At 35.0% G+C, this 17,583-nt stretch overlaps 1 protein-coding gene across 5 annotated transcripts in view; it reads right to left on the bottom strand.

The window, feature by feature from the left end:
- CSMD1 (CUB and Sushi multiple domains 1) overlaps positions 1-17,583 on the bottom strand; it is a 1,093,278-nt gene that overhangs the window by 249,010 nt on the left and 826,685 nt on the right. For all 5 annotated transcript variants that reach the window (XM_027640975.1, XM_027640976.1, XM_027640977.1 and 2 more), the window contains 4 exons: positions 16,440-16,766; positions 14,535-14,729; positions 10,640-10,778; positions 4,965-5,152 (listed from right to left, as the gene is read on the bottom strand). In XM_027640975.1, the coding sequence (XP_027496776.1) occupies positions 4,965-5,152; positions 10,640-10,778; positions 14,535-14,729; positions 16,440-16,766 (849 nt within the window). The remainder of the gene's footprint in view (positions 1-4,964; positions 5,153-10,639; positions 10,779-14,534; positions 14,730-16,439; positions 16,767-17,583) is intronic.

Raw genomic sequence — 17,583 nt, 5'->3', positions numbered from 1 at the left:
AGAAATTCTGGCACAACAGTGATAAATTTGGTTGGAAAATGGTTGTAAAGAGTTGATTGAGAGGGAGCACAGGCAGTAGACTGAACTCCACAACTAACTGCAATTCTTAGACACTAGAAACATGATACTATTATCATACCTTCCCTCCTGCCTGCCAAGTCATACTTTTTCTAGACTAAACAAGTACAAACCTTTCAATGACTCCTTGTGTGTCATAGTTTCCATGCTAACAATCTCCTACTCCTTTTAAACTCTGTCCCAAACTGGACACGATTCTCCCTGGTCATCAAGTGAAGTGAAATAACTTTTGAACAAGTCCTAGATAAAATAGTCCTCTTAAAAAAAAATATATATATTTTCTGAGATTCTTTTATTTTGATGGTTAAATACAATGTCCAGAAGATTTGATTTTTTAAATACTACTACATTTTTCTCTAGATTATTTAAGTTCTGTGTAAAACACATATCTTTTTGTATTGTACTTCTATTTTGTATTTGTTCTTATCATTTCTTCCCCATTTAGGCTTAGCATGTTTCTTTATAGAATTTAATTGCTTTTGTTTCAGACAGTTTCTTCAGTCCATCTAACTTGTTTTGAATTCTAACCTTCTCCTCATAGTGCTTGCTGTAATTGTAAGTTGGAATCATTCTCAGAAATTGTAATTGTTCTTCTTATATTATCAAAATTGTTAATAAAATACAAAAGAACTAGCCAGATCACAGTAGAATCTTTACAAATTTTAGTGAACTACTAATAAATGTTGGCTGCTCTTTTACATAAAAGTTCTCAAAATTTTTCACAGCATCACAGAATCAAATAACAATTCAGGGTGGAAGGAACTGTGGGAGGTCATCTAGTCCAACACCCCTGCTCAAGCAGGGTCACCCAAAGCTGGTTGCCTGGGTGGATCCATGTCTGGATGTATTTTTAGTATCTCAAAGGATCGAGATTCCACAACATCTCTGGGAAACTTTTTCCAGTGATCACTGAAGTACTCGTATCTATAATAATTTCATATACATTTCTATTCTTTCTCTGGAAAAATTCTAAAAGCCTTATAAATGTCAACACAGAGCTCTTTCCTTTCCTTTTCATTCCCCAATCTACAAAACTAGTTAACCTGTCAAGAAAGAAATTAGGTTGGTTTGACATAATCTGTTTTTATCAAATACAAATAATTTGTTCCTTATCATTTTGTTTATCAGCTTGAAACCAGTATCTTTCAAGACTGATGATAAAACTAATGTCCTTGATCCTTCTGGTCCTCATATTTTCTTTTTTTTTTTTTCTCTCCATCCTTGCTTGTGAATATTTTTTTAAACTTCCTTATAGTTTTGAATTTTCAGACATAATTTTCAGTGGAACGGTGCCTCTGCTTTGCCTCTGCATATACCACAGGAAATTTCAACAGTTCCTGATGAATAAAATATATTTCATTATTTCAATATTGTGCAGTATCCTTTCTCTAGATGCTGTACGCTAACCATGTAAATGTTTACTTTTCTGTGTAAAGTATGTGGTAAAAGTTAAGCTTTTCCACAAAAGTTGCAAAACAGGAACAAAATGTTTAGTCTTCCCTGTGAGGGCTGATGTTTGGTTAAATTTTTATAAAGTAGTTATTATTATTTTTTCTCTTATTTGAATATATTTACAGATATTTTTGTTATTGTTTTCTGTCTCTTGTTTTTGGAACTAAATATGTACCTTAGATTTTTTTTTTGTTTTATGCTAAGAGGTCTGTGTTATTCTTTGATAACCATCCACAGCTATGTTTTAACATATCCAATATTTACATTATTAACTTTTGGGTTGCATCATTAAAAGGGATTTTTAAATAGTTACAGAAATCTCTTTCAAAACAACCAAATCAACCAACCAACCTAAACCAAACCAAACCAACAAAACAAAACAAAAAAAACAATCCTCCAGAAAAACTCCACAAAAGCCAAATAACGGTTTTCTGTTGGGCTTTAACACAATGTATTTGATAAAGGACTTTCAGAGTTCACTAACAAGGGCATAAGGACATTCACTTACCAATTTGTCAAATTTGGTGAAGTTTAGATTTTTGAAAATCATTGATTTAATCACAACTCTGTTGCTTCATTCTTTCATTTCTTAACAATCATAAACCATATTATTTCATGGTCACTTTCACAAAAACTGCCTTTCTTATTCAGGCTCTGCACTGATTCTTCTTAGTCGGGGTAAAATGGACTGCCGATATAAAAAATTTTTCTTGATATAAAATCTTTTTCCATTGACGGCATCCTGCAACTGAAAATTCTGTAAACCTTTGCCTCATATCCAGACTATTAAAAGAATTATGTTTTCCTTAAATGAAAAAGTGTAAGGAAGTATTTAGTTTCTGTGTTATCATTGCTAAAACTGACTGTGAGTTGTCTGAATAATACTTTGTCAAGTACCTGAAGATTGCATATTTGTGAGCCTAAAAAGTTCTTTCCTGAAACCAATCTAAACAAATACCTAATTTTATAAACTTTGAATAAAAGATTGCCTTTATTTTTTTTATACAGATAACATTTCATTTGAGAAACATCACAACACTAATTTTCTAGATTTTTTTCAATAGCCTCAATAAGGAAAGTTTTTACAAAGATTGGTGATCCTTGATGTGAAATCAATTTCCCTGACTATGTAAGAGAATTGTAATGTTTATCAAATACATACTGGTGTACATTGTAATATGACTGTCTCAATGCATGACTAAAATATTATATCTGTTCTATATTTCAGATAAATTTTAGGATAGAAGGAAATATTAGTACATAAAAACTCATCGACTTTTAAATAAAGTATTTGGATTTAAAAAATAATTCCACTATTTTCTTTGCAAATTATGGTTTCTTATTTAAGGAGGAAAAATTTCAAAAATACTTTAATAATAGGTGACTTTACATTAAGAGAGTCTGTAGATAAAGTATTTCTATCTGTTTTCATTTAAGTAAAAGACTAAGGTTGCACAACCTAGTTTACAGAATGAGGAACAGAACCCTTCCCACACAAGTACAAACAAAACAAAACAAAAAATCCCACCCAGACCAAATAACTAGGTAAACTGAAAGATCAGGGAAATGTAAGTGAGGTATGAAGTATGCTGGTCAAAAGATTATAGATTAATTATTTTTGACAAAAAAAAAGAATATTTTATCAGTAGTTTTATTTAAGGAATATTTTAGGCACTTCTTTAATTTTTTTTGCTTAGATGCATAAGATTTAGTCTACACTGTCTTGTATTAGCTATGTTTGAAGTGCCATCAAAAGGCTGAATGACTGAAATTTAAGGAGAGGAATTAACAGATTATCTTCACATCCTTCACAGTACCTTTAAAGTGTTATATTTACATTAAAGCTGTATTACAGGCATATTTTAGCTTAGTAGATTACTGCCATCTCAGTATCAACTCGGTTTAGCTTATACTGAACTTTTTATTTTAAGCAAGATCAAGATCCTTCTGCTTCACAGTGCAGTGATTTAATCTATTGTCAAAGTTATGACTATAATTGGAAGATTTGTAGGATACTTCCAAATAGGATAGGTATTTGAGCCTCCAAAGAAAATATTCAGAAAGTTTTCTTAAGACTTACAATTGACTGCCTTGTATTTTACAGATGTAAGAAATGTGAAACAAATAGCAGCTCTTTTGTGACACCTTTAACACTAGCTACTTCGATACTTAAGCCCCCAAGGACAATCAAAATAAAATTTTAGTCTCCTATGTTCCTGGCAGAAGACTCAACACCTCCATTGGGTCTTTCTACTTCGTTTTGTTCTTTGAAAACCATGACATTTTATCAGACTACCTAGAGAAACAGCACTGAAATACTAGTGCCATGTGTGTCAGATATTAAATTTTTCAACAGAGGCAAAAAATTAATATTTTTCTAAATAATTTCATAATTAGACCTTCCTCTTTAAGAATGCATAAGGAAGATATTTTGTTGCTAACTAGTTTAATTTTTAACAGAAAAAAAAGGTATCTACCTGATGAGGGGCTTAAAATAAAACACAATAAAAATATTTAAGGACTGTCTTATGAAATATAACATAAACATTTAGATCCAATAAAAAGAGGGAAAATCAACATCTGGAGTTAAACTCATGCAGAAACCTATCTACTGTTCCTTGTCTTTACATGATTTAGTGCCCTTGTAGTTTATCATACTATTATCTATTCAGCCATTACCACCATGTTGTAGACAAAATTAAAAGAAGCTATGCAGAATTTCCAAGTTTTGATGTGGCTATAAAATACAAGTTTGGTCACTCATTCCAGATTCAATAGTAGAGCAAATTTACTGCAATCGGATCAGTTTTTAAATAAGAACAACTGATAAAAATGATGTCATTTGTTTGGCACAACTGCAGTAAACACATAAACTCTCTTTAGTCAATAATTAAGTAAACAGTTGTACTACCATATGAAGATCGGTGTTACTTCAGACCATTTAATATACATCATTTGATGCATTTAATTTAAAAGAAAATGCTCTTATGATGATTCTGTAGTTTACAAGGACATATTATTATTATTAATTTAGTTGCATTTTGGAACCATCATAAAAAAGGTCTAAATCTGCTCAGCACTGCAAAAATGTATTAAAACCAGAAAAAGAGAGAAAGTGAAAGAGAAGATAGGGGAACCCCCCAAAAAAAACCCAAAAAGAACAATGTATCTTTACTTATGAGGGAAAGTTTCTAAAATTACTTTTCATTTGATTAAATGAGGTCCATAAGTACTCTGAATGACAGAAGAACTCATGAAGGAAAAAATTCCAAAATGAATAGTTTTAGAACTACCTGTCAGTACAGCATAAACATAATTTATTCTTACACAAATACAATTACTTTATTTTATTTGTTCACATTCATTTGCTCATTTTCAAACTGAATTTTTTTTCAAGATTAAATAAAAATCTATTTGATAAATAACAGACTTACTCTCATAGTGAATTAGGAAACCAACACTAGAACGACTGTTGTCCGTAGTGAACAGCAGATACATATAATTTCCAGTACTGATAAGAAACTGGGGTGCTTGTGTTCCATGATATTCTCCAATTAATGGTGATGAATTTGCTGGCCCATCTCTGACTTCCAAAGTATCATAATTAACTTCAGTCTGAAATCTGAAAAGGAATATGCGAGTCAACTGGTAGATAGAGGAATGGTGTTACTTTCTTTAACTGTTAGAAATGCAATCCATGTGTAACTGATCAAGAGTATCATATATAAAAAATACGTGTATCTACGGATCCATCCATATATTACTGAGGATAGTAACTAAGGAAGGTTTTATGCATCTTTTTCCTCACCTTGTTATAACTGCTATCATATAGAATTCATAAGGGATGCAATACACTGCAGATCAGCCATATGACTAGCCTTCAGAAAGACATTTAGTGGGGAATCTGGGTACAAAAATGCAAATTGTCTCAAACAAAATTGCATTATGAATATCTAAGAAATTTCTTGCCCTCAGGTTAAAAAATAGTTGTACATCCTGGGAACATCTTCAATAATATTTTGTTATTTCATCTCATGTGTACAGTCATCTAGTAGTAGTTCTTAAATTAAACAACTCAGATCTGCTCTTTCTGTAGATGAAACTTGGACTGGCAGTTTTTCACATCAGATGCTTTTCAAGACAGTTTGTGGTTATATCAGATTCTGTTGGAAGCCGCATCATCTAAACCACGCACACATAAATTTTCCTGTCAATGAAGTTTGTATTATTACACAGATATACTGGTCTAAATGTATTTGCCTGCAAACTCAATATTCTTATTTTCATGTTTCAGAAATGCATATGTTCGGATATTTTTCTCTTCTATTCCCATGGGGTTTATTAGTTCAACTTCTGAGAACATCAGAAGACTGTCCCTACGCAATACAACGCTTTTTCCAAAGTGAATGCTCTTAGTTGTCTTGCCAATATGGGACAAGTTTTCTGAGTCTTGAGATAAGATTTAGTGTTCTTTTAACGAAAGAAGACTTCAAATTATTAAACACCCAGAACAGGGGAAATATATGTGAAAATTCCTTCAAAGTGTAAATGAACATTATACTTTGTTAGGCAATGATGACCAAATGACCAAGTTGCCCATTCAGGCCATTATATTTTACAGACCAAACAGAACTGGTCTTCTAAAACCATCTTCACAGACATATCAGTATCGGTAACTTCATTTTTAGCAAATATTTAGTAGTGTCTCCTAATTCTTCTCTTATGATTCCCTGAGAACAAAAGCACATTCAGAAATCAGAAAGCTTTCAGAGCTAATGACTGCTTGGAAACTGACTTAGGCCCTTCATATCATTCCTTACTCTTCACACAGAAAACTCTCTAGATTTATGGTGCTACCTACTCTATTTGGATATGCTGGATAAAATCTACACATCTTTTTTTACTGCTATCTATCTACTCTGATGGTGGAATACAGGGCTTGCAAGTTTGTTAATACATTTAGCACTTTCAGGACCCGTTTCTGGGAGTGAAGTCAGCTAGCACGGAATGGTACACATCTATATTATTAAATACATTCTTTAGCCTCTCAAAGAAGAAGATACTATTCAAATTTCCTATTGTGAATGGTTGCTTGCCCACAGTAACTCCTGACCATGCTTGATAATTATTTGGGGTAATGCTGGTTGACAAGCTCCAGAAGCGTGTTGGAGACTATTTCAACAATTTAGCTGCATAAACACATGAGTTCTTGTGTCTGGAAGGCTCTCTGGTTTTATTAAATTTACCAAAAAATAGACAATCACAGTGAACATCACTAAAGTACTTGAGAGTTTTTCAGTACCTTTCTATGATTTCAGTGATTATACATTGATTTACCCTGCAGTGGAATGATGAAAAGAGACAGATACCACTAGGCTGGTTTAAATACTTTATTTGTACTCATAATGAATAGACTCAGCCAGCAATTGTGGTTTTCTTAGCAGAGCAGTATGACAACAGTGGATTGCAAACCTTTCTTATAGGAGTTGTTACCCATTACAATGATCTTTTTCCCAGTATGTTCTTGCTCATCTCAAACTCAGAAATGAATTTATAATTCACTTGTCTGCTTTTGAGGGTTTGAGGGAGTGAATTGTTTTTTACATTGGCTTGAGTTTGTTGATGGGTTGTTTGCTTTTTTTTTCATTCCTTGCATTGTCAATAAAATGATAAACCAAGATAATTTACCTAATTAAGAGTCACCTTTTGGGTTTTCCATTTCTTTTAATACTTATTAGCTTATTTATGTTATTAGGACATTCTCCAAATTTACACAAATAATTTTAAAAAGACCTAAAGAATGCTATATTATGCTATTCTTCATATAGTTAGCTAGGTTTCAAATAAAGAGGTCTGTTGATTATATTATTTAATGATTTTTGATCAATATTCAAAGTAACAAAAATCTTTCAGTCAGCAGTTATCCATCTAGCCCCTTTCCTTATTTATTAGTCACAATCTCAATGTTTCCACGCATTACTCACAATCTGAAAAGTATATGTTAGTTTTCATTCATATTTCTTGATAGAGTTACCAGAACTTTAGTAGTTCAGTAACCAGTGTAAGTTCAAAACACATGGTTTTATATATCAAGGTGGAATTCTTTTTTTTATATGATTCACTTTGCATTTACTTAATCTGCCTGCAATTTGGTTTCCCAGACATCCAGTCTTGTAAGAAACTTCAGCAATGCTTCAGTTTTAATTTGTTTTTAATATCCTGAATAGCTTACTATCATTAGTCTAATTTTCTCTTTTTTAAGATCATTTCTGGACATGCTGAACAATTTTGAGCATACTACAGGTCTCTGCAAAACACCCGGAGTTCCACTGTGAGACTGTTAAGTTCTTTTAATGTCCCTCTTTGTGTTTAAATGATACTTAGCCTTTTAATAGCCCTTTGCAGAGTGAAATGCAAGGTCTAAAACTTGTATTTTAAAAACCCAGGTAAATTATATCCAACATTTTTCTATGCTTTCTTACACCACCAAAGAATTCCAAGTGGTTCCTGAGATAGGATTTCTTCTACAAAAGCCATACTGACACTTCCTCAGTAATTGCATTTATCCATGCTTCCACTAATTCTACACTTTGTTAATAGTTTTCACAGCAGTCATTCAGCATGCAGTTCCTTAGAACTCCATGAAAGATTTAAAAGATGGAGTTCCTGAAATGCACAAGTATCAAGATAGTTTTAAAAGCACAGTTATATGCAAATTTCAACTGTTCAGCCACATCAACTTTGTACTCATTCAGAACTCCTGGGTCATTGCTGTCTAGTTCTGATGACTTGCTGTCAGGCTCTCAGCCTGTCCTCATAGAGGAGGTGCGCCAGTCCTCTGATCACCTTTGTGGCCCTCTTCAGAACTCACTCCAACAGTTCCATGTGCTTCTTATGTTGGGGACACCAGGCCTGGATTCATCATGTATAGAGCAGAGTTGAGGGGGAGAATCATCTACCTCAAAATGCTGGCCATGCTTCTTTTGATGCAGCCCAGGATATAGCTATGTTTCCCCTTTTCCAGTCAGTGGGAATTTCACTTGACTGACATGACTTCTCAGATGACGGATAGTGGTTTAACCATTTCATCTGCCAGTTCCCTCAGGAATCAGGAATGCATATCATCAGGTCCCATGGATATATCCCATCAGGTCCCATGGACCTGTGCGCCTTCAGGTTCCTTAGATGGTCTCAGAACTCTCTTCCTACAACAAGTGGTTCTGCATTCTCCCAATCCTTGCCTTTGCCTTCTGTGACCCGGCTAGTATGGCTGGAGCACTTGCCAGTGAACACTGAGGCAAGAAAGTCATTGACTACCTCAGACTTCTATATTGTAGGTAATCTCCTGTTCCATTTCCTTCTGGAGAGGGCCCACATTTTCCCCAATCTTCCTTTTACCATCAAAGTACCTATAGAATTTTTTCTTGTTACCCTTGATGTCCTTGGATAGACTGAATTCTATCATAACTTTAGCTTTTCTAATTTGATCCCTGACTGCTCAGACCATTCCTCCATTAATCCTAGGCTGCTATTAATCCCAGGCTGCTATTAATCCCCTCCTTCCACCCTCCGTAGGCTTCATTTTCATGTTTGAGTTTGTCCAAGAGCATCTTGTTCACTCACATAGGCCTCCTGGCATTTTTACCTGACTTCCTCTTTGTTGGGATGCATCGATCCTGAGCTTGGAGCATATGGTCTTTGAATATTAATCATCTTTCTTTTGCCCTTCTTCTCTACAGCGCTTTATCCCATGGTACTCTACCAAGTAGATCCCTGAAGAGGCCAAAGTCTGCTGTCCTAAAGTCCAGGGTAGTGAGTTTGCTGTGCACCCTCCTCACTGCCCTATGGACCTTGAACCATGGATCTGATGGTCAAAGCCCTGTGGATTTGATGGTCACTGTGGCCAAGGCTGCCATTGAGGTACAGCAGCACCTCTCCTCGTTGGCTTCTAAATCACTTGACAAGGGAATGCATTATTAATGCATCCAGGAACCTCCTGGTTTGCTTATGTCCTACTGTGTTGTCCCTCCAACAGGTACTGTGTTGTTTGAAGACCCAATCAGAACTAGAGCTGGTAAATGTGAGTCTGCTCCTACCTGTCTAAAGAGGGTCTTATCTGTTTGGACTTTCTTGTTGAGTGGCCTGTAGCAGACTCCCACTATAACGTCAACTGTCCCTGCCCTTCCTGAGTATCTGTATATTAGTATGTTAATATGCACTAAACTAGAATCACAGAATCTTAAGAATATCTCAAGTTGGAAGGGACCCATAACGATCCCCAAGTCCAAATCCCTGCTTCTCACAAGACTACCTAAACCTAAACCATATGAATAAGAGTGTGTTCCAGACACTCATTGAACTCTGACAGGTTCGGTGCCATGACTATTTTCCTTGGGACTATTTCCAGTGACTGACCACCCTCTCAGGGAAGGACCTTTTCTTAATGTGCAGTCTGAACTTTCCCTGACACAGTTTCATTCCATTTCCTCTTCTCCTATTGCTGGTCAACAGAGAGAGGAGATCAGTACCTCCCACTCTATTGCCCCCTGACTAAGTTGCAGACTGTCATGAGGTCATCCCTCAGCCTTCTCCAAGCTGAACAAACCAAGTGACTTCAGCCACTCTTCTTATGTCTTGCCTTGGAAAACTCTCACCATCTCAGTCGTTCTCCTCTGCACAAACTCTAATTGTTTGATGTCGTTCTTACACTTAGGCGTGCAAAACTGCACACAGTACTTGAGGTGATGCCACAGCAGAGCAGTGTAGGGTGGGACAATCACCTCCCTTGACCAGCTAGGTGTGCTGTGCTTGATACAACCCAGAACATGGTTGGCTTTTTTGGCTTCCAGGGCACACTTTTGACTCATATTGAACTCACCATTAACGCAATCCCCCCAAAAAGCTCCTTCCATAGGGTTCCTCTGCAGTATTTCCAGTGTTGTAAATAAAGACAACATAAACACAGTAGAAAACTTTAATTTCCTACTTGAAGAATACTGAGTGTTGCATTGAAGTTCCTTTTTATGGTTTTCTTTTTGTTTTCTTCTTCAATATTAAAGCAAATACTTATGCTCATACCTTAGTTGTTGTTTGACTTTACAACTCTCACCTGTCAAAAGTGATCTTAATGGAATGTCCTGGTCTTGCTTCAATTACCCATTCACAATTAAGTGAGTCCTTGTAATATCCTGGCCACCCTGGTGGTAAGATAACACCACTTGATGCTGTCAAATGTCCACCACATGGTGCTGAAAGAAAAAAGCATGTAGTCTTGTATCATACACAGTATTTCTAATATAATATTGTATATTCAAAGAACCCACAAAAATTGAATTAAAAAGCATAGAAAAATAGGTTTAATATAGTTAGCTTTAACAGTCTAACACAACTAAATTTTCTACATTATGTTTTGAGCAGTTTGTTTTCTTCAGAATCATAAGCCCTGCAATGTATCTTATCATAGCTTGTTACTCTATACATATCTTAATGCATAGAGTATGGCACTTGATTGTACCAGCCTTTCTTCTCTTGAAAAGCACATTATATCATTTAAAAAAAAAATAATGCCTCATCATTTTTTATATCTAATATGATTGCACATTTATGTGGGAATATCAGACAAATTGTTCCAAGTAATTATTATCACCATATTGTTCCACCTTTTTGAATAATCATTGTGCTCAGTGGAACTGATTGGTATAAATATTCCATTGGATCATAGAATGGTTTCAGTTGGAAGGGATGCCTGGAAACTCTCTAGTCCATTTCCTGCTTGATATAGCAGATTGCAGAGGACCATGTCCAGTCAAGATCATGTCCTTCCTTGAAGGCATGATCTCTGGGCTATCTGGGCAATCTGTTTCACTGTTTGATTACTCTCACAGTGCAAGTCTTTCTTATGTTTAGACAGAACTTCTTATATTTCAGTTTGTGTTTACTGTCTCTTGTCCTGTCACTGTACGTCACTGAGAAGAGTCTAGTGCCACCTTCTTTACACTATCCCATCAGATATTGGTACATATCGACAAGAGTCCTGAGACTTTTCTTCTCCAGTTGAGACAAGCCCAGTTCTCTCAACCTCTTCTTGTATGACAGATGCTCCAAGTCTTTAATCATCTTCATGACTCTTCGCTGGACTCACTGGAGCATGTCTATGTTTTTTGTGTACTGTGGACCCCAGGACTTCACACAGCACTCCGGACATAGCCTTACCTGTGTTGAACAGGTGATAAGGACCTGTCATTTCTTCTCAGTCTGGGTCTCCTGCCTCTCTGTCAAGGTTCCTCTGAACAGCAGCACAAACATATTATGTACCAGCCACTCCCCTCAGTTTTACATCATCTGCAGACTTGCTCAGAAATACACTCTGCCTCAGCATTCAGTTCATTATTGAAGATTTTAAACAGTATTGGGCATGGGATTGATCCCTGGGCTACACCATTATGAATTAGCCACCAGTTAGACTTCGTGCCACTGACCACAATCCTGTGAGGCCAACAGTTCAGTCAGTGTTTGGTCCACTTCACTGCTCACTTCTTGAGTCCACACTCCATTAGTTTGTCATTGAGAATCTTGCATGACACAGTGTCAAACACAGTGTCAAACTGAGATAAAAAATATCCGTTACTCTCCCCTCTTCCAATAGGCCAGTCATCTTAACACAGAAGGCTATCAGGTTGGTCAGGCATGATTTGCCCTTCTTAAATCCATGTTGACTGCTCCCAGTCACCATCTTTTTCTTCACTGTTTGGAAATGGTTTCAAGGAACATTGTTGCATCACCTTTCCCAGTGATATAGATGAGATCTGTAGTTCTTCAGATACTCCTTCTTTCATTTCTTAAAGATTGGAATTTACTTTCTCCCAGTCTTCAGGAATCTCCCTGAGATAAGTCATCTTTCCAAGATATTGAGTGACCTTGTAATTTCATTGGATGTCTTCAGAATTCTTGAGTGGATCCCATCAAGCCCATTCCTGTATGTCAAATTTGTTTAAATGTTCTCTAACTTGCTCCTCCACCATAAAAAAAACTTTAAAAAAAATGTATTGTGAGAGGGCTATGAAAATAACAGGGCTAGACAGGGAGCATTTTTCAGAGCAGAACCAAAAGACTTTGGAGTAGGATTAAACAACAGCAGAAGTGACAGAACAAATTTTGGAAAACATGAGTCCCTTAAAAAATTAAACTGTCATAGCACAGGGCTTTGGGATGTTATGTTTTACCAAAGACTGTGGAGCAGTCTAACACAGGAACTTTTGCAAGGCCGGTTAAATTTATCTTAGTATCTTTTGTATTGTCCTCAAGTAATCTGTGGTATCATCAGAAATTTCCATATTTCAGTGCAGGAAATCTTGCCACTTTTCTTCTGTTTCTCTAAGTAGTGACAAACAAATCTTTTATGGCATATAGGAATGGATAATAACATGAATTTGTGAGTAGTGGATTAATATGCCTGCTTTTTATTCAATGTTTTCAACAAAAAAAAAAAAAACAAAACAAAACCAAAACCAAACTACTCAGAGAAGTTATTTGATTTCACTGAAGACTTGGAATGGTCTATAGGAAGTTTTTCCAGTGGGAAATAAAAGCAACCCACAACTCATGAAACACACACACGAAATTGTCTGAAGCAAAATGAAATACCAGGAAAATGTCATGTCATTTACATGTGTATAGTGAATGAAGAAAGAAATTTATTTCATGGTGTTTTTATTAAATTAAATTGTGTCGTATCACAAACAAGAAAAGTTAGAAGACACTTGATCTTCACCTGACTATAATATTTCATGTAGATCACTTCATGTATTCCAAAGATTACATTGAATATTTAAACAATTGTGTATAGAGTTTCAAAATGAGAAAACATCTTTTGATGAAAAACAACATGCTACTCCTTGTTTTGGAGTGGGCTGGGTTTTCTCTAGGAATAAAAAAAAAAACCTGCCTACTCCACCATGTAACATTATTTAATCAGGATAAGAAATCCTACTAGTACAACATCTAGGTTCACACACACTAATCCCAGCAGACTGTTAATGTTGAGTTTTTTTCAGTATTTCTAAATTTTCTTTGAAATGTACAGTCTTACGGCATCTGAGCTCTCAAATTGTCCAAATAACAAAAAATATGAAAATAACATGATCCAGACTCTTAAGTTATTGCAATGACACTGAAATTAATGGAGATGTGATATTTACACCACTTGGAAGTTTTGGATTATTTTTTCCAAAAAATCTTTTAATTTGGTGCCTGTCTAAGTATCTGTTGTTTAATAAAAGGTATACACTTTTGAACATAACTTTTAGAAAACATATTCTGGTCATTTATTAAATGCACTCATCTGCCTTGCCTTAGGACCCATTACTGCTAAGCATCAAGGAATCGGTCTACTTTTTTTTTTCTCACTATATTTCATTCTAAAGAGAGATTTGAACATAAGTAGAGACCATATTTGTCTGTTTACTCATCTAGGAAAGAACAAGCAAATAAATTTGGAAGTTTTGGGTAATATAGTGAATATTAAACATAGCTCTGGTTTTCACTATATTTCACAGAAATAGATGTACTGCAGGTTATAATGTTACACAGAGAAATTCAGGTATATTTTCATTTTGAGAAAATTAAAGGAGCAAACCTTCAAAAAGGACTTTTAAATGGAAGTTTTACTTCACTTTCTATGTGGTAGATAATAATAATATGTTCTTCAGTATGCTACAACCAAAACTGTTATAGCAGTTATAACTCATAACTGAGTAATGATGGCGACAATCAGAACTTGAAAACAATAGCAACCAGATTTTTAGAATGCTAATTTATTCCAAGAATATAGAAGCAAGTTATCTTGTTTCTATTATTACACTCTCATTTGACTGGAAAAGTGTTAAAATAAGATGAGCAAATAACTTCAGCTAAAGCAGTCTTATGTACAAAATGTAAAAAGTGAGGTAAATTTAAATAGTGTCATTATTCAAACTATAGGTGCAAAATAAAGATTGTGCCCTTACCTTCACAACGTGGGACAGTAGAGCTCCATACTACATTTCCATCTTGCATAATACAGGTTATGGATTCAGAACCTTGAGTCTTCACAAAGCCATCATCACAGTGAAAAGAAACAGAACTTCCCAGAAGGAATCTGTCTCCAAAGCGCCTCCCATTTATGGGAATGCCTGGATCATGGCACTCATTCTGACCAAAGGCTGATAAAAACATAGTAATAATACTAGTAATAATAACAACAATAGTAATAAAAATAATAATAACAACAGCCTTCCCTTTAAATTGTCTTTTTCTTCTTTTGAGGAGGAGATTAATATTTCCATCGTAATACAGTAATACATAACACATATTAGATGGTAGTATACAATTCAAAGCATAGAAAAATTCTCCATAAAGATTCAGCTATAAATCCAAGGACATTCACACAGATGACACAGACTGAATTTGAAAGCTTTTTAGATGCGTGTGGCTTAGATACACAAGAACAATTTGCTTAAATTTTCCTCTGGAAAAAATCCAGATGGTTTTCCTCCACCATAAGGGAATAAGGATTATTTCACCTGGAGAAAGGGAGGCTGAAGAGAGCCCTTGTTAGTCCCTATGACTACATGAAAGGGGGTTGTAGCAAGATGAGTGTTGGTGTCTTCTCACAACTAACAAGAGATAGAGCGAGAGGAGATGGTCTCCTCTTTTCTCTTCCTGTTACTTTTCAAAGGACAAAATTTAGGTATCTAAGACTTAAAAAGGATTGAAATCAATGAATTCCAGCATTATGTGGGGCACCTTTCTAAATAATTTAACCTTGGTCACAAACACTATGGTTTGATTATCTTAATTGACACAACATAGGAACAGTGCAAGAGTCTCAAAGACAACTTCATTATCAATTAACTTCTATAACCTTAGAAACTAATTTCTTGAGCTAAAAAGATAATCTCCATATAAGTAATGTTTTTGACTGAATCATAAAACTTTTAGGAGAGTTTGCTCTTTATGACAAATGTAATAATGTTTTCTACACGACGATGTTGTTACTGGTGTTTTCAGATGAGAGTACTGTTTAGTGAAATATTTTCATATAAGCAAAACACAAGGTTATCTGGTTTTTTAGCCTGGTTTCCCAAATGGGAAAGACTTATGCTTTCAGCAGCTCTCTATATGTATGTGACCAGTAGGTCTACATTTAACAACTTTCGAACTGGTTGGCCAGTCGCAACTAAGCTTTAGTTGCAACTTTAGAAACTGCATTATCTGGGAGTGTACATTTTTTAAAATACTTAAAGGAACTGCAGTCAGAGAGAAAAATGATTCTAAATTATTGCACTCTTATAGGAAAGAGTTCTGCATCAGACCGGTCATGTTCTAGACACTAGAAAAACCACAGAAGGTAACTATTATGTGTAACCCAAAAAAGATCTCTAATCTTAGGGGTCTGTATTCTTAGATACCACACCATCAAACTGGAAGAAAAAGTGTAAAAGTAAATCAGGTTCCCAGAATTATTCATCTGCATTGAAATTCTAGTTGCTTTTTTATACTTCTGTGCTTTTCAAATAACATCTCAATAGTCAGTATTCACACCTTTGTGACCTTATTCCTAATGGTTCCATTGAGAAGTATATTAAATCACTTGCATTGGATGCTTAGATATGAATGATCTGGGCTTTGGTTATTTGTTCTGCATTTATGTAGTGGCAACCAAAAGAGCCCTTAGATAACAAAGGGAATTCTTCTAAAATAAATAAGTTACAAGGATTCAGATAAGCTAATGAATACCGTGAAGACAGCTGAAAAGAGTGCAATTACACAAACATCACAATTTACTTCCATGTTATAAATACATTCTTTTTTCATTATTACGAAGAAAGATGACATAAGAAATAGCATAAAAGAAAAGCAGAAATTCTTACTTGTATAAGTGATATTAAATCCTCTTCCAGTGGTAGAGTGATCTGACTGAAATTCAAGTCTTACTACATGCCCGCTACTAGCCAATTGAGAAGGGACCTCATTGCCAGAAAATGTGCCAAGAGGTGGTAAATCTGAAATCCCATCATCTTTGACTGTAAGGTAGTCAAATTGAGGTTCTACATCAAAGTCATTGAAAATCAGATGGATTCTGCTTCCTGGCTCTGAGATAATTAACCAAACACAGTTCATATTATTCCCATATTCCTCAGGATAATTTGGAGAAAGAATAATTCCAGATGGTGTGGTGAAGTTGAAGAAACATGAGACTAAAGGAAAGAACAATAATATTCTCAAAATACTATCCACAAACATTATAAATGCTTCTCTTTATATTATTTTTATTCTTGTGAAAAAAGATGCTTTTGCAGCCTGGATGTCAAAACTACTACACATGCAAGCTGGAAATGTTTAACACTGTAAGAACATTGCTCCCATATAACATGGTTTTATTTCCCCAAATGAATCTAAGTGACTGCAGCAGGGCCTGCAAGAAATTCACATGTAGTAAATGACGAAGAAAGCAAAAGTAATGGTTGATGTACTAGAATTTGGAAAAATTGGCAGGTCTGTTCCAAAATGAAAATGTGACCTCCAAATTGAAATACTTATTTTTCCAAAAGGAATATGCATGAAAGTGTATTTAACAATTGAAAAAATCAAGCCCAAGGGCCAATTTTGTCTGTAGTATACAAAGATCATGCCGATGCAAAAATTAGTAGAAATTTAGAAGTGACTCAATCAAGAACTTTTAAGAGTGTATAGTATGAACTTGTTTTACCTTATTTTTTTTTTGATAGCACAGAGCAAAACCAGAAATTATTCATAGTTATCCTCCTTTTTCACTCTTTTGGGTCTATGTTCATCAAGACATTTCCTAACTGATTTCAGAATCATAAGCTTGCGACTGGTACTTCAGTCAGAAGTACAGTATATCTAGAAAGAGGAACTCACTGCTTATTAATAAACACAAAGGATAACCATTACTCAGCTCTTCAAATGTGCCAAACTGAACTCAGTTTATATAAATAGATGCTATAGATTCTATGTTCTTTCATAGGGCATGTGCACATCTAACACAGTAAA

Source organism: Corapipo altera, unplaced genomic scaffold, assembly GCF_003945725.1.
Source record: "Corapipo altera isolate COAL_440 unplaced genomic scaffold, ASM394572v1 46, whole genome shotgun sequence".
Classification (NCBI taxonomy): domain Eukaryota; kingdom Metazoa; phylum Chordata; class Aves; order Passeriformes; family Pipridae; genus Corapipo; species Corapipo altera.
This window is presented reverse-complemented; position numbering and strand designations above follow the sequence as displayed.